The sequence below is a fragment of the Hippocampus guttulatus genome, chromosome 3, assembly GCF_054856545.1.
Source record: "Hippocampus guttulatus isolate MCC_2025c chromosome 3, RoL_Hgut_1.0, whole genome shotgun sequence".
NCBI lineage: Eukaryota > Metazoa > Chordata > Actinopteri > Syngnathiformes > Syngnathidae > Hippocampus > Hippocampus guttulatus.
The window spans coordinates 6,410,133-6,429,221 of record NC_141263.1 but is presented as its reverse complement, the minus strand read 5'-3'; the positions used below and the strand labels follow the sequence as shown (position 1 = coordinate 6,429,221).

General features: G+C 40.1%; 1 protein-coding gene across 1 annotated transcript in view; it reads right to left on the bottom strand.

Moving 5' to 3' along the window:
• The window catches only part of lgr4 (leucine-rich repeat containing G protein-coupled receptor 4), a 34,717-nt gene extending 23,411 nt beyond the window's left edge, over window positions 1–11,306 (bottom strand). The window contains exon 1 of the mRNA XM_086106383.1: window positions 10,557–11,306. Coding sequence (XP_085962509.1) covers window positions 10,557–10,741 — 185 coding nt within the window. The 5' untranslated portion in view covers window positions 10,742–11,306. The remainder of the gene's footprint in view (window positions 1–10,556) is intronic.
• Between the last annotated feature and the right edge of the window lie 7,783 nt (window positions 11,307–19,089).

Here is a 19,089-nt window from a genome sequence, read left to right as displayed (position 1 = left end):
CTCTCTAACGTTTCCTATTCAGTCAGATGCTCCTGACTGAAAAGTCGAGTGGGTCAGGAACTTTTGTTTAGATCATATGCTGCACAAGCAACAACATTGGCAACAAATATTTAGGAGGCATCCATAAAGGAAGGTGTGTGTGTGTGTGTGTGTGTGTGTGTGTGTGTGTGTGTGTGTGTGTGTGTGTGTGTGTGTGAAAAAGAAGGTACTGTATTAAAAAAAAACAGGTACAGGAGCCACAGACTTTGGTTGGAATGGTGTCAGTCAGGAAACTACTGTCACTGGGTTGAGACCCTCAAAAGTATTTTCAGCAATGGTGTAGACTAGAGAGATTACTAAACACAAATCAAATCAGGCATAGTTAAATACACATGTTAAAGGGCTGCTAACAAATTTTTCCAATGAGTTAAAGGTCTATTTATTTACTTTGGTCAGGCCACATGCAAAATGACGATGATGAGTGTATCACAACCTTAAATGACTGGCATTGAGCCAAGGGAGGCCATTTTACTTCAAAGGAAGGAAGGAAGGAAGGAAATTAAATAACTTAATTAATACGTACATACATAAAAATGCTAATCTTTGCAAGTATGTGCGCACATGTACGCCTGTTGTCGATAGAATGTGTGACTTAACTTTGATGAACGGTACAAGCCGCCCCAGTGCAAAATTTGATGGAAGATTAAATTTTGCAAAGGAGGTTTCATGAGGGTCAACTCGGTGGACGACGAGTTAGCACGTCCGCCACACTACAGAGGCTAGGGGTTCAAAACCAGGCTCTGGTCTTCCTGTGTGGAATTTGCATGTTATCCCTGTGCCTTTGGGGGTTTTCTCCGGGGACTCTGGTTTCCTCCCGCATCCCAAAAATATGCATGTATGCTAATGGAACACTCTAAATTGTCCCTGTGTGTGAGTGTGAATGGTTGTTTGTCTATGTGCGCCCTGCGATTGGCTGGGAACCAATTCGCAGTGTACCATACCATGCCAAAGGTGAGCATGGATGTAGAGTAAGATTGGGCGATTATGGTAAAGATAAAATTCACATTTATATTGATTGATATTGAAATCACAATAAATAAAAACAATTTAGGCATTGGCCAATTTCCAGTTTGACAGCTCACCGTGGTTATGATAAGTCAAGGTTTCAATAAGTGCTGATACTAGCTGTCACTGGTAATGAGCTATTTTCTTTTTGGAGAAAACGTCCAAGCAGGGCACAATTTCATTGGCTAATTGCAGAGTTGAGTGAACGTTCCGCTTCTGAGGTGAAAGGGTCACGATCAACACGGATGCCACTTTTGTCTGTGGCTTGGGCCTTCAAAATAAAAATGGAATAGTGCCAGCGGGGAGAACATGAGTAGCCCACGGGGATGTTCTAAAAATAGTTCACCGGTGATTGGACATTGCAACTTACGAAAAAGAGTCAAAACAGAAGAACAATGTTAAAATGTATTTATGTATTTAAACTTAGCATGGGACATGTTTCTTTTGTACCAAATATTCGGTTTTGTTTAAAAATTAAAATGGATGGTGTTCAATGGGGAGAAAGAAATGCTGTTTGTATTTCCCGCAAAACCGGTCATTTTAGAGCTAAATTTTAAATACCATGATACTGCGATCTTTTTTCTCATGACTATTATATCAGCCCAGGCCTAAAACAATTATTCACTGGTTTCAAAACTTAATACTTAAATCATACCATCATGCCCAATCGTCCCTGCCTGTTGACTACAAATACAAAATAACCCAGCAAATAATGTAAAATTCAAGCCTCTTGCATTTTCATTCTGCCCCATCCACACTTTTGCTGCATTGCATCTTTGCAATCACTCCCGGAGGTTGATGCTAATTTACAGTCAATGGGATTTTACATTGACTTCAGCATTGGAACTGGCAATGTTTTTAAAGCAAAGCATGTCTTGAATGTGTATTACTTCTTTTTGACATTTAGTTCGACAGTAAACTCCAACTGGGGTGTCAAAGAGCTTAAAACACAGTCAGGGAGGGCAAAATCACATGCATGGAACACATTTGCCGCACAAGCAACACAGTGCATTCAGGATACTTGCGCAATGTCAGGAACTTGCAACACACCGTGATTCTTCCCATAATATCCTTAATAAGATCGTGAGAAGTCCAAATCATGATTACATTTCGATTAATTACCAGTAAACAACACTGCATATTAACATGACATTATACAATTACAGTGTGTATTGCTTGAAAACTAGTTTTGCTTTCAGATATTTTGAATGGTCCTCTGGATAGTAGTATTTTAACTTTCATCTATTTGATATTTTTTGTCATTTTGAATATGTTAAAAAAATGATCATCAGTAGTGGCTGAAAAAATAATTTTCACTTATTTTTCAGCCATAATTTGCAGCCTTCTTTTCCAACTTCATTGCGATTAAATCTTTTCATTTTTGAACTCACAGTATTTTGAACAAATAATAAAACTCAGGGAGTTAATACTTTTATTTTGGACTTTTGTTTATTACAAAGAAATCCTGAATTGAGAGTTATTTATCTTTTATCTTGGACTTTAACTCTCGATTGCAGAGTGACTGTTGTGGCTTTTGTCAGAATTAAATTATATTACTTGTCATTGATTTAACTGACATTTCACATGTCAAAACTATTAGCGGTATCAGTGTCGTGGCATCGGTATCAGTGAGTAATCAAGCGAAAGGACATGTACTGGTATCGGTCTGACAAAAGTGGTCTCAAACACCCCCTGATACTCGGTCTATATTATACATTGGCTTGTCCAAGAAATTCAGTTTCTTTGGGGTTTTTTTAAGGACAATGGTATAAATTCATTGACAACATACTTTGACGAACAGTCTTGGAAGTGTATACAATGACAAGTGTTGTGTTAACATCAGAATATATTCATTCATTCATTCATTTTCCGATCCGCTTATCCTCACAAGGGTCATGGGAGGGCGGGGGGGGGGGGGGTGCTGGAGGCTAGCCCAGCTCTCTGCGGGCAGTAGGCGGGGGACACCCTGAACAGGTTGCCGGCCAATCGCAGGGCACACAGAGATGAACAACCATCCAAGCTCACACTCACACCTAGGGACAATTTGGAGTGTTCAATCAACCTGCCATGCATGTTTTTGGAATGTGGGAGGAAACCGGAGTACCCGGAGAAAACCCATGCAGGCCCGGGGAAAACATGCAAACTTCACACAGGGAGGCCAGTGCTGGAATTGAACCCGGCACCTCTGCACCGTGAGGTCGACGCGCTAACCACTGGAACACTGGGCCACCCATAAGTATACAGTATACTGAACTGTAAATAAGTAAGAAATCACACAAAGTGAAAATTACAACAATAATGCCAACAAATCTGTGGCTTTACCAGTTCAACATACCAACTTTTCATTTTCACAATACGAGATAAAAACACGTGGACCACACAAACATGGACTTGACTCAAGGTTTCATGAGATGGAAATCTACCGAAAATCACCCGCACCTTGCACAGCAGGGTTTAATTACGGCATTGACGTCCGTTCCGCTCCCGGTAACCAGTCAAATTGCAGCCTTTGCAATTAGCAAATCATTTTTTAATCATACCTCGGTTAAATTGCAAATGCAATTAATCGTTCAGCTGCCCTGCTGATTTTCCCCGAGTTCCGCTTTGCAGTAATTATATTAAACTTGAAACTTTTTCAGTCTAAAGCCACCCTAAATGTTGCCCATCTTTGTGTATTCTTCCAACAAAGTCATTCTGCAATAAATGTCAGCGTGGTAAACACGGAAGTGGCTGAACATTGTCAATTATTTATGTTGGTGTATGTTGTTTAATATTTCTTTCGTTATGTAATGATACAAATCCGACTTATTTCTTTATATTGTGCAGAATAATTTGGAACACTTGATTCTCCGGAATTTTACAGAACCACTGTTGATATCATGTAAGTTTAGTGCAAAAAATATAGATATATAATAATAATATTAGATAGATAGATAGATAGATAGATAGATAGATAGATAGATAGATAGATAGATAGATAGATAGATAGATAGATAGATAGATTTTCTTTTCACACTGTAAATCACATTAACCATTTAAGAAAAGGAACACAAACAGCACCTGAGCAATAATTTAGAACTATTTAGAAATGATTATTTCTGCCATACGAAAAACATGGTCAAGTGCTTTTCAAAGTCTCTGCCTTTTTTTTTTTGCTTTTAATGAGGGAAATAAAAGTTGTTTTTTTTAATTTTTGACTTCACTTCAGCCCCAGGGATGCTCATTTTTCAATCCACCTTCAAGATAAACATGTAGCAGCATGACAAATATGCACTCAGGACTTGATTTGCTTCCACACAAAAGCTAATATCAGGATATGTGTTAAAGGATCACAGATGCATGCAAGAGATCAAACAAACAAAAAACTCACAACAAAGTGCCATATTTTCACATCCAGAAATAGAGACTACTGTGATGGCAAAACAAAGATGCTTTCCAGACAAAAGTCATCAATCAAAGCATCAATTTTGAAGATCATCCCAAATTTTGAAGTAAAGCGGCATCCTGCACCCCTCCTTCATTTTCACTCTCAAATTAGTCATATTGAATTTCATTGCCAGATCTCTCTCGGACCTCTGTGGGCCTCTGAAATACAACAAGGATCATATTGCCCTTCCTCTGCATTTCCAACTTCACTCCCCGACACACACACACACACACGGCAGCATTACATGGTGGCTCCATGCCAGAACGCTCAACGTCCCTACAAATCCATGTCCCATCGACAATTACCCAGTTTTCCAGTTACTGGATAGACAACAGCCTGATTGTTATTGCTTTTCCCTACACAAGTAATGCAACCGTTAGTGTGGATCTGCCACCACTTGGAATCGTCCAAACACATTCCTAAGCAAGCAGTATGTGCCGCGATTTAATCTACCGATTTTTGTAATCAGACAGAGAAACGGAGCATATGATGCATGATGATCCCTCTTCCTCACTTTCTGGCTGCTTTACTCATCAAGGTCCCTGGCCTGTCCTGTCCTGTCCCTGCTAAGATAGATTGAAGAGGACACTCAAAATGCAGCTGTGATAAATGATGAATTGTTTAAATGGTTTTACAACCTGGTATTGCTAAATATCAATCCCATGTGCTGTTTATTCAAGTAGAGAGAAAGCCGAAAAGCTGAAACAATTAGCAGACTTGTTTGGAGAAAAGCAAAATCTTCAATTACGGTATAAGTTCAATGGTAAAAAAAAAAAAAAAAAAAAAAAAACACAATTCCCCGACAGAAAAAGAGCCAGACGGACTAAAAAGATGGACTAAAATTGTAAATTTGTTGTACACATTTATTCACATGCATTTTGTCAAGATCTCGACACAGATGGGTGAACACACAAAGGCTAAGTAGGGTATGCAAGCTAAAGGACAGCGAAACTAATGAGACACGACATGCAATCAGCCCAACAGAAATTAATTTTCTCATCACTGTCACTTTTTCAATCGAAAAACGTTTCCACGCGTCGATTATTATTGTCGCAGTTGAGAGAAACCGCATATCCATCATGCAAATTCAAATCGGCCTACATTTGTATTATGCATGTGAACATTCCAGCCACCATGAATGTGCTGCTGCAACAATGAAGTGTCATAAATCACTTGCTTTTTCAATGACCAACCTGTAACCAGCTGTTAAAATATGGCAAAAACCTCAACCCTAACCTCTCAATATCAGCCACTGTTGAACAGATACAAGCAAACGTCAACCTACAATTTTGTGGTCAAAGTCAAAACAAAACAGAAATAGCCCGGCACAAGAAGAAACTGTCTAAGACGGTCGTAAAAGATGATACATGAAAAGTGTTCGGAAGTCAGAGGGAGTGAATAGCGCTAATATTTTCCTTTCAGAAGTCCTGCTGTTTTAACTGACTGACTTTTTTTTTTCCACCTCTGCTGACCAAGAACAAGGCGATCATTCATTTCAAAACGTACAGCGGCAATGCAGGCAGGCTGCATGGGCTTCACTACAGGACCACTGATACCCGGCCGCCACCCGTTCCACAAGCTCCACCTTGGTTAGGCAAAGGTAAGACAAAACAGACTGAGGTAGGAGTATTTACGCTTGCCTTTGAAAATTCAAAATGCAGAAGAGTTGATAGAAACGCAGTAAACTATGACTCAGTAATTTGGGTACATCAAATTAAAACAAATTAATAAATATTAAATATTATATTCACTTTTTTTTTCCTACCTTGAGGAACAGTTCATTTGGTTTGTGGAGTCATTTGGATGTGTCTATGAAGCTCCTAAAATACTTATAGATAACACATCGCCAAAGTAAAGGCCAATTTCAAAATAAAAGCTCAGTTGGCCTACGCCATGGCAGGGCGGGGAGCTTGACTTGCCTTTTCACCATTTCGGCTTGCCTATCCCCCCGCAACCCCTACCGCATCAATTTAAGTGTATAGAATGTTCATCAGTGTTTTGGGGAGAATTTTTAGGTTTTAATTGCTATTATTTTTCCCCACTGCATTTCAACGATCGTCAATTATGCGGAAATTGTGTCTATTTGTGGGCCAAACTGGCCCCATTCCCAGCAAATAGCGGGAGTTGACAAAACAGTACATAACCAAAAAACAGTAGCTACAGTGGTAAAACATCCATGCATGATCTGATAACCATTTCCCGAAGAACATTCGATTCTCTGCACAGTAATGCTGCACCTTCATCCACGGAATAATTTTCAAAAGGACATGCCATGTTTGTCTCCACCTAATGTGCCTATTAGACCTCTTGTATACTGACTGTGATTTTTTTTTTTTTCATGACAGACGGCAGTGTTAGGCTACGCCAAAACTCGTCTGGTGACTGAATGAATGAGGAAATGAAATAGAGCGTGTGGTTCTGAAAGAGGGTCGAGACAGAGAGAACCTCGAGGTTCATTGAGAAAACCTTGTTCCAGACCAGGTTAGGTTCAAAGACTCTGTTACTGCGATAACTGTCCGAGAGCTTAAGTTACTTCTCTCGCTGAAAAAGGCTAGAGTACACACCTCTTTATCCGGTTTAAAATTACCTCCCTTATTGAAACAGAAAAATCAGTTTTCCTCATTTTAGGGTGAACAGATTCTGAGTTATCACAAAACCTGTTTTGTGAAACGGACCTCAGAGGTGACGACTTTGGGGTTTGTACAACAGCTAGGACACTGAGTGACACATCATTTAAATACCTATTCACTCACAGTCAAAATGTAAAACAGTTTGTTAAGTTCACAACATACCGTTCATATTTGCTGCAACAACTGTCAATAATTTCAGCACACTTGTGCTTTAAAAAAAAAAAAAAAAAACACATGACCTGTTCCTGCGCAGAGTGCACACGTTCCATTTTTTGTGTCAGAGCGCTAAACACAGCTGCGCCGTATGTCGATACTTGGAATTATTTAAAATTTAGGTGAAGCGTATCTGGCAAACAGGAGGAATGAAAACCACATTTCAAATTGCTCTTCCTGCTGAGAATTGTTCTGAGACCATTTCCAGGCTACTCATTGGACAGCAACCAAAATAATTTTCTTGTTTACTGAGCCACTGTGCTGGTGTGGTGTTTTATTGAGGACCAATGAAAATTGTTGACACTATGCTGCCGATTATGATCCGACTCCATCTGACGGTTACTATTCATGCCCACATCAAGTTGCATTACAAGTTAATCATTTACAGAGTTGAATTCTAGTGGCAGCAGACCATGAAATCAGCTAAATAAAATGTCAGTCTCTCAGGCTGAGAGGCAATTCACATCGTGAGAGCTGAAAACAGCCAATTTTCATAACGCATCATCTCCCCTTTTCAATACATGACCACTTACACCACTAAGACGTAAAAACTGCCAGTTGGTGTTATGTGGGCTCACGGTGGACAAGTGGATAATTCAGAAATATGGCATAACCACAGCCACAAAATTGGTGAAGTCACAGGATAAGATACAATCTGTGCGCATGCACTATTCGTGCACAAGGCTGAGAAAATCATTTGACACTTTGTGACTGTCTCCCTGAAGTGAATTGTTTGAATCCGTTAAATGCTGGTGTGCAAAACCAAACCTTTCACAAAGGTAAAAAGCTGCAAGTGTGAACCGCTCCCGAGACGAGGAAATACATCTACCAATGAGCACAATCAGAGATGACAAAAAACATGCAATTTAACCTTCACATATGGAGCAAATGATTGTTGGAGGCATTAGCCCAGAGACAAAGAGCTCTTGCAGCTGCAATACGTCTCACTAATCCATCACGATCCCCAAACCCCAGCACTCCACATACAAAAGGCAGAGGGAGTGGTAGAGGACAACCAAAGTTCAAGACACTGGGAGAACAAATGAGGAAAGACAGCGAGTGGGAACAAACAACCTTTCACGGTGCAAAAAGAGTTTCGACTGCACGTTGAAGTAGCTTGCTGTCGCATCGACCAACGTGTGGTGAAATAGCCATGTGTATGCACATAAGAAGTTCACATCAGCCTGCAAACAACATCAGCAAGACAAAACAAACAGCTGAGTGCTCGCCAACACGGTGATACCACGTCAAAACTGTGCTTCGTGGTAAGATTGCAAAGCAGTAATACACATGAGCCTTTTCAAAAAGCAAAAACTATGGAAAAGAGCTTGGTCTCTCAAGAGTACGCCTAGTGTAACATCATGTCTTGATGGACTCGTATATAACTTCACTTCCTCTGTTTACTGATCCTGAAAACATTCCTAACAATGGCGACTTCAATTAGCCTAGTGTTGGTTCTGCTGACGAGGAACAAAAGCTGCATTTCTTTCTTTTTCAGATTCTAAAGGGAACAAAAATAGAAATGATTGCATCAAAATAATGGACCCTGCATGATCGGATTTTTTTTTTCTCCTTGAATCAGTGGTGATGAATTTGTGGCCGGTTAGTTTATTAGTTCCATTCTTGATGCCGCAATACAAATGAAGTGTTCTCAATGCATGTCCCAAGGTAGTTAAACAAGTTAATGAATAACACCAAGAAATTGTGAAACAAACTGGAAAGCTTCCTTCTCGGAGCAATCATTAATAGTGTCTTTAGTGTCGTGTAAAACAGACCTGCCAGTTGTGCTGCTTACAAACATAAGTTGTCGAATAGGAGTGTCCCGATCTGATATTGATTTCAGGTATTGATACAATATCAGCCCAAAAAATCAGTATTGGGTCTACATCCCAAATCCTTGATGTTTGCACTCATAAACAAGCAGTCCGTTACAGAATACGTTCCCACATATACCGAATGTATAAAAATGATTCCGAATGCACTGAAGTTAACTTGAATTGCTATTTTGCACTTCAAAGAGTATAATTTGTTTTCATTGATTTTATTAGGGTTATTTCTCAGGGCATTTTAATGTAATCTGTATGTATTTTATTCAAGTGCAGTACATTCTTTGAGGTTGAATTCATGCAACCCAAATGTTTGGAATAAATTGGCCATATTTTCCTCATACCTGCTGTTGCTGACTATTGTTCTTTGGATAGCATCACTTGATCAAGTCTTTTCTAGCACTCTCATACTAAAACATAAATTAAAGCAGGTCACATTCCTGCTGATAAATCGGGTTTATATTGGTATCGGACAGTACTCTAGGCTGCAATATATATATATATATATATATATATATATATATATATATATATATATAAGTGAAAAAGTGGTATCGGGACACCCCTAATGTCGATCAAGTTACAAGCGATTAAGTTTGAACATGTCTGGTGGTGCGCGTGTAAAATGGACACAAACTTCAATTATGGTTATTAAATCCCATTACTAATTTTAACGTGATTATTTTGCACATGTAGCACATTGAAACAAGGCAGTGCTGAATACTGCACTTGCTGAATTAGATCAACAAACACAGAAATTAAACCAAACCTTTACGCTGTGACTACAAATACCATTGTCAATTGAAGAATTGATCGCGTTATTTCCTGAAAATACCCCAATCTGAAACATTTTCACTCACGGTATGGTTGTGTTCGACTGCACTGCATCTGAGAGACCTGTTTCTTCCATTTCAACTATCTTGACAGGTAATAAGTTCACCAAAATATTAACAGCACCTCTCAGTGTGTCGTAGTGCTGTTCGACGTGTATACCACACTAATACATGTAGAATAATTCACACTATTGATTATATTTGAATATGTATTAGTAAATATGCGTGAACAAATTAAATTAGCACATGCAAGTGTACCCAATATTGCTGGAGCATTTTCTACTACTATGTGACACTTCACACACACACGTCCCATAAAAATATTCCTCAACAACCATCCCTGAGCTCAATCAGTGCAAAACGAGTCTGCAAAACGACGTCTTCGGAGTTGCTGTTGCAATAGAAAGTTGCCGGTTCACCAACTTGCCTTAGTGAACCCCGAAGATATGAAATCGTCGATACACAACCGCAAACACCATCAATGGAGTTTTCTGGCAAATGTATCCTAAAGCCGAGTCAGTGCTCGCGCTTGTCATACATGTTTGGGTGTTGAATTTCGGTGTTGACTTGAGCGAAAACTCACAGGTAGTAGGTGAAAGCGCTGAGGTCAGACGGGACGGTGGTCAGTCCTCTCCCAGAACAGTCGGCACCTCCATCTTCATCGCAGCTGCATGAGAGGGAACAAACAGCCGGAGTCGACTGTCCTTGGCCGGTGGCTCCGGGACGAAGGAAGCACCATAAACACATCCAGAACAGACCCAAAGGCATTTCCCCCCGTGTAGATTCAGGTGACTCCAATAAATAAATAAACGGGGGGCAACAGGGGGGCCTTTGTTTGTAGTCTTATCGACGCCGACCTCTCATGTGGTGGTTCGGCATGAAGAGAGGAAGCCTGATCGAAGTTTAGCGTTCGCGCGCTTTGTACAAAAACAAAAATGCACGGTAAACGTGTAGATACTGTTAAAAAACTAACATGGTCCCCGAAGACGTGCGACACTCCTTGCGGAGAGACAATTCATACACTGACTGTGCGTCGCAGTCGTCTACGAAGATAAAGTTGTAGTGCTGGCGACAGCCGCGGTAACCTACCTTGTCGCCCCATTAAATAACCACAAAACGAGTGGCGCTTACTCGTGCCAAAAGCGAAAAGCCTCTTTCAAGTGTTTCTGGAAGCTTCAGTTGAGCGAAGCAAACAATCATTTGCCGCCCTGCTTTGTTTTGCACCGCTCACCGCCGATTCCCTCCCTCACGCTCCGGAATCCTGATATGAACAGCATGCGTGAAGCTCTGCAGGCACCCTGTCGGACAACCTGGAGGACTGGGCCCTGTCTGTCTGTCTCTGTCTGTCTGTCTGTCTGCCTGCTTGGCTGCCTGGCTGCTTTCTTGCTTGCTTACTTTTTGCTTGTGTGACAGTTAAACCTGCACTATATCCTTGCACACTCCTTTCAGACAGCTTCAACCCCAACCGGGCACAAGTTCACGATTAGAAACCACTAAACTACTATACACGAATCAGGCTGACTGAAACGGTGGTATACTGTACAATTCATGTAAAAAAAAAAATCTCTCCATCGCCACTCATAAGGTCATCATCCACGAAATCCAAAGTATTGGGGAGATCGTTCTAATAACTTCTGACGTTTTGTTGCATTCATTGCTCGTCGTTTTATGATGTTGACAAGTTCAGATTTTGTCTATAGCAGGGGTGTCAAACTCATTTCACATTGTGGGCCACATACGACCTCGGCAGATGTCAAGTGGGCCGGACCATTAAAAATTATACCATACTCTGCTATAAATAACCAAAATAATGTCTTTCCTTTGTTTTGGTCTAAAGAAGCACAAGAACACTAGGAAAATGTTGAAATTTAATGAACATATCTTTTACAAAACATTTTATGAAGCACCTAAGATTTCCTTAGACAACTGTGCAATTTACTTTTAGCATTCACATTGCATTGCATTGCAACTGATCCCACTGACTGTACAAAGGCACAAAACCTTAACAAGTAATTGGTATTGAAAAATATAGTAATGCACTTTTAAGATTAAACAAGATTTATAAAGAAAGGAATTTTGAAACCATTTACACAAGCATATAAAATCTAAATGTAATCCCTGCCTACACCTTACAAACTAAGGAGAGTACTATTATATGTGTAAAGAATAAAGTATTCACGTTCTTGATAGCGTCTGCTGTGTTGGGTCTGTCTCAGTGACAGACTGAGGCTGCTGTTGTCTTCTTCTCTGATCAAAACAATGTATCATTTTCCTCTGATCAAAACAATGTGTCCCCCTAGCGGATATTCAATGAATTTCACCTTATTATTATTATTTTTTTAAGATAAGAAAACCTTTATTAGTCTCGCAATAGAGAAATTCCAGATTCACAGCAGCAAAGTTATGAAAGGAAGAAGTAGAACAACAAAATATAGGAGCTGCTGGAAGGCAGCCACTCACGCGGCACCATTTTGAAGTCAAAATAACAAAAATAACACAACACAACACAACACATAGGACACAGACAGTCGTGCAATCTTCACCACTTTTCTGCATACACTTTGTTCTCTGAAGCAGTTCATTCTGTCTTATGAATTTTTTCACTTTTAAATTATCCTGCAGGCCTTATCAAACCTCCTTGCGGGCCGGTTCCGGCCCGCGGGCCGTATGTTTGATGACTACGGGTCTATAGTGAAGCATATATGAAGAGCAGCGTACATTCAATCAAAAACCTTAAGGCAATCGTTCTGATATTTTCAGACGCTGAAGTGGGCATAAATGGGAATCTTAACATACATTTTGGTCACGGTTGATTGCCGTTCTCTGGCATTAAGTGTTGTTATGCTATTTTTACAATAATTATAAGTTGGGTTGCATGGTATAAAATGGTATGCTCAATAGGGTTGTAATGATACATCTATTTAATGAAAATGTCTGCCCTGGGATCTAGCTACATCGCTAGGCGCAGGACTAACACACATCGATGCCAGCCACACATCGACACATATTTTTTGTGATTGATCGATTGAATCAATATCATTGACAGTGCCCTTTTATTTTTGTTGTTCATGTTTTTGGAATGTGGGAGGAGACTGTTGTCCCCAGATCAACCCCACGGAGGAAAGAATATCCAAACTCTCTGCACTCTCAGGTGGACGTGCGAACCAGTCGACCATTGTACCGCCCTGAAGGAACAAACACAGTTATGTGCAACGAATTAAACTGAAGACTGCAGGACTTTGAGTAACATTTAGGAATACCGACCATTTCACCAGAGTTTTGGCTTCACAAGTTTGTCTTGTTCTTTTGTTACCATGTCATTCAATTGCGGTGACACAGTCGGAACACTGGTTGGCACCCATACAATGACGTTCATTACTGTCTTGGACAGAATGAGGGAACTCAAGAAGAAGAAATCATGATTTCATGTCAAATACCGTCGTGATGTGTGCTAAACACTGAACGTCCGGAACAGGCCCAGATTGTGACCTTGGCTCATTGTGAATCTCTGTGGCGATCGAAGCCTTTTACATGCACTAAGCGGCGATGAAGTTAGATGCCAATGCTAATGTCAACGCTATTCTCATGATCCACTTCAATCAGCAAGCTATTGGGTCATTACAAATGCACAAGCACTTCAATTGTCATAACTAGCAGCCCAGCTCACAGACATACAGTCGGTGCCAACCATCAAAAGCAACACGTGTGTTGAAAAGAGGCTATAAGTGGCTCATTTCACAACAGATTTTCATGACGCTTTTATGTCAATGCCAAAACGTGTGCTATCAAGACAGAAAATGCATCCTGGATTTTTTTGTTTGTTTGTTTTTGTGACATTCACAGACATGGAATGGGACAACACTTGGGCTGTACGAGTTGTCATGTCACAAGTGGCACGGGCATGTCGTATCTCCCTGTTTTCCATATCTATGGTTCTCAGAATGCATTCTGTACAATGCATTGAAGAAATGAAGTAATAAAGACGTTAATCTATCGCATATGTGTTTGTGTTACCAGTAGTAGAGTGTGTCATATTTAACACATTCATGTTTTTGGTTTTTACAAGCAGTTACTGAAGGTTGTGTGTGAAACAGTTGCTTCCAAGCCAAATCCGACAAATTGCATTGCTTGTCTGAGCATTGATGGGAAATAAATAAATGACCGTTTCTAGATTCCCACCATAACCACAATTTACATGAATTTAACTCGCATTGTAAATCAAAAATCAATTTTAGTTGACATGAGCCAAGTTTGACGGGGAACAGCTTCAATATATACAAACTTAGTAGCACCTGAACAAAAGAATGAAAAACATTTTCGTGTAGTTTGTGTCACTTTAAGACCGGACTTTTCAAAGGCAAAGAATCATATTTAGGGTATTTTTATTGGTGTTAAATGTCAATGCAGGTCAAATTTGACTGAAACCGTTTGTAGGGATTACGATAACATACAGATTCACATGGCCTAATAATTTTGACCTAAAGCTTTGCACTTTGGAGTCAACTGATTGATCTAATAGAGCTAGCTTTATTTATATTCCTTTGGATTTACCAAAAGACTGCCTAAAAACAAGACCAAGGCATGCAGGATTGGTCAGTCCAATGTTTATTTTCTTTTGAGAAGTAGAGAGAAGGTGTTATATGACTTGGTCTGTATAAGGTTGAAATGAGAGAACAACGTTGGCAATAACCATACAGGCTTCTTGGCAAGTCTGCAGTACAATATTCCTATTGTGATATTTCCAGACAATCAATGGCTTCAACACCCCCATCCCCCTCCCCCACTCCCGAGACAATGGCACTAGGCAGAGTTTGCCAACAAAAGTTGAAGCCTGCTTACATCATAATTTCTTTCCACATATGAATCGGAAAGAAGAATCTGTGACAGCAAGCATGGGAGCAGAGGTGATCAGATTTTAAGGGCCTGGATGTTGTGACTGTTTCAGTTCCTTCATGTTTCAGTTACTATGCAGTTGCCGTGGCTCTTTTATGCTTTATATCTTTATTCTGTCATATAGGTTTGATGTCTCGCAGTATATAAACTTGGATTACTTGGTGACATGTCAGGATTTCGAGCTTTCTCCCAGTCAGAGTGTCAGCTCTCTTCCATGTCTTCTGCATCCGGCCCTGCTCTCTCGAGTATTTTCGTGGATAAAGACTTTTATTTCACAACTTGTGTCACTTCTGCTTCTAGATTGTAATTCTGCTCCTCATGTGACACCAGAGGCAGCACCGGGTCGCCTCCAACTACAAGAATGGAATCTAAGAAGCACTGACTGGTTTCGTGATGCCTTCAGTTGGTTGGAAGGAGCACAACCGGAAACTACAAGAAAGGACACTTTGAGAATATGAAATACAGATTTCTGAAAAAAGTCAGAAAAACACAAAGATGAATTTGATGGAAACGGCCATCATCACAAACCTTTTGTAACGACACTGCCCTCTACACTCCAATAAAACAATGGAACAAAACTGAAAATCGCAACCTATTAAAATCAAAACATCACTTTTGTTTACCCCCTTGGCCACTTTCAAATATCTGGAACTGGCATGAGACTTGAATGCTCTTTATAACGCTCAACTAAAATACACCAGAACCCTTTCTTTTTAGAATGAGAATGCAGCTGAACAACAATTTATGTCTGTGGCAAAGGAGCAACAAAAAAAATACATTGGTGGTTCCAACTTCCAACTATCCTAGCTCCTACATAGGTTTCTGGATTCTTGCACTTTAACATGACAGTATGCGCTGCGCTTGCAGGTCATGGACGAAGCCGAGAGGATCAAATACATGCCTAATTGAGATATGCAGCAGGTATATGGTTAGCTGTTGAGGGAAATCTTGTGGAGAGAGAGAGAAGTGGTCACAGACTCGGGCTTGCTCACACAGGCCCTTTAATCCCCTTACAGAAAAACTCCCAATAGCACAGGAAAAAAATCTCTTAAAACACCAATAGATTTTGGGGTAGATAATGGATGGGTAGAGTTTGTCAGATTCATCTTCATCAAATACATCCACAATAAAATGCATGGGATATAATGTCTTTAATTAACCTAACATGTTTTTGGAATGCTGGAGGAAAGAGATATACCTGAAGAAAAGTCAATCCGACACAAAGGAAAACATGCAAACTCTCCATAGGAAGGCTGGAGCTCACGATTTAATCCACAGCCTTTGAACTGAGAGGACAAATGTGTGAGTTGGTTACGGTGCCGTTGCCGCCAGCATTGCCTCAAATTGTGAAAAAAGGAATGAAAGAGTGGGAGGAACAGAGTCAGAGCCAATGGATGGTCCAAGCGATTGATCAATTGGTTGCTGGTCCATCCATCCATCCATCTTTTTGTTACTTTTTCTTGAGGTTGAATCGCAGGAGCAGCATCTTAAGCAGGGAAGCCCAGACTTCCCTCTCCCGAGCCACTTTGACACAGTTAAGAACATTCCACAAGTCCACAAAGCACATGTAGATTGGTTCGATGAACTCCCATTCACCTTCGAGGACCTTGTTGAAGATAGTTCACTGTCCCATAGCTAGGACAGAAACCATACTAATCCTCCTCAGATGTGAGTTCCCGACTGGCCCTCTTCTCAAGAACCCCTGAATAGAATCCCGATAGTTGGCGCACATTCTGCCTTGCTTGCCAGTACTCATCAGCAGCCTCCTGAGTCCCACTGGCCAAAAAGGCCTGATAGAACTCCCTCTTCATCTTGGCGGCATCCCTGACCAACGGGTTTGGGGATTGCTGCCATGACAGGATCCGACCACTTTATGGACACAGCTCAGCTCCAGTTGGCCACCTTAACAATTCCATTCCGTCCATCCATCCATCCATCCATCCATCATCTGATCCACCTATCCTCACAAGAATGCAATTCAATGTATCTATATCACGCCAAATGCCAATGGAAGTTGTCTCAGGACCGCAAAGACCACACTCCTCAAGCCACAATTGAAAACCACATGAGCAAGCACGAGGTGACGGAGGCAAAGAAAAAAAATCCCTCTTGGGAAGAAACCTCGAGCAGACTCAAGACTTAATGTGGGGAAGTTGTCTGCCTCGGCCGGTTGAGTTAGAGAAGAAAAGGAGAAATACAGAGCAACATGAGAGCGAGAGAGAGCGAAACATGGCTGTCTATAGTTTCATCCAATCAGTCCATCAGTGTCTGAACAACTTAGTCTACACAGACAGGTACGAGCTTCTGCATTAGCATCACTGGCGAGTATGATGTTATTTATTTATTTAAATAATTCATATCGCTAAAACTTGATTGTGAAGGACGATAGTGTTTTGATAATATCCTGAAATACGTGAAATGCTCTTCCTCAATGCCAAACATGGGCCTCTTTTGTATCTAAACGTGTCGATGAGAGTGCTTGGAAGGGAGACTTATCAGATAATTGGCTGTGAATCTGCAATGGTGTTTTTGGGAACAGTTGAGTAACATGTGGTGTAGTGTCACAGTGGTTTGTTGTTGTTGTATTTTTTGGTATATACTATATTGTGATGTGACATTATTAAGAAGTGATAACATCACTAAATACTTACTGAAAGCCCATGACCAACACTCACCGCCTGCCACTGGTTGAAGCCTATTTTTAGTGTACAATTTACATTTAATGTATACAATGCTTTATTGCTATTTCTACGATAGAGGACCGACACAAAGTACGGATCATTATTTTCAAAGACTGTCTTTTATTACCAGCTATAAAGTGATATAGTATATGACTATGGTATGTCCTTTGTTGTCTGCATTTCAAATTAGAAAAATTATGCAAACAATAACAGTAGCCTAGTATGACCTGTACCTTCAAATGTATAAAAGGTAATTTAGTACATTGTTAGTATGAACAGAAAAAAAAACCTTCAGTTTCTCAAAGGCGGTATTGAAAGGCGGAATCCTAACAAGTGGTAATCAAGACTGTACGCTGTGAGTTTTCAAGGAGGTATACTCCAATGTTATATGTGATACAATGTAATATTCTAAAAGTGGCCTTTTAAAATGTTGATTGCAATTTCTTGACACAGTTGCAGGTGTAGCTGCATTTGTATGAAGGGAAACACTACCCCACAGTGGTTAGAGTTTCTCAGTGCTTCACACGATTTTCCTCTCTCATGCTCATTTGACTTCAGGCCACAAGGAGTGCTTTATTTGCTTTTTGACCCTGTTCCCAAGTGAAGGTTGATTTAAAATGACATTTTAAAAACTCTCTGATTAGCTTCTACTTGTCCAGCTCCGGTACCACGACTGTATTTAGAGAGTAGTCCTCACCAGGCAATATCCATCACATTTAACTAAAATTTAATGACATTGTCATGTTTTAGTCAAAATCTTTAGTTGATTTGTACAACACATCCATTTATTCTACAAGATTGCACTTTTTGTAAAGCAATAAAAAGTTTCATGTATTGCTTCAAGTTTATGTAACTGTGTTTTTGTCATCACCTTTTGCTCTTTTCTGTAGTTATTGTAAAGTTGGGTTCGTGCTTATGATTATTACATTCTTGTGATGAAATAATCTTCCATTGTATAGCTAATATTAGAGCAGACCTCTACAAACGAGCTCATAAATGAGAAAATGAAGTCGTCAATGTGGATTGTTATGATTCAAATGGAAAGACATGCTTTCCATAAATCAGCAAGTGGCAGACGCAAGCAGTTGCATCCAAAATGAGCAGTTGACAAACCCTCAAGGGGTTGGCGAATATTTCACAGTCCTCAAGGGAAATGTTCCACGATTAGACCCACTCTCGGAGAAGACTGTGTGCAAATGGAACACTGTATTGCTAATTTAATGTGAGTTATATAAGACTAACTATTCTTTAGCTGAAGGTGGCTATTATTTCTAACGGACAGACATTAAATTATAGTTTTGTTTTGTTTGTTTTTTTTTAGTTTAAGATCAGTCAAACACCAAAACAATTTGCTGCACACTCTGATCAGCATCACGTGTCAATGCTTTTGAGATCACACCTCAATAACAAAGTGATTTGTTTTTATCTGCTCTCTCACCGAAGGAACCTCATAGCGGTCCATTCCGATTTGAAAGACACTGACATTTGAACTGAGTATCGGCTAACAAAACATTTTTCTTAAGCGACTGCATCTCGACTGAA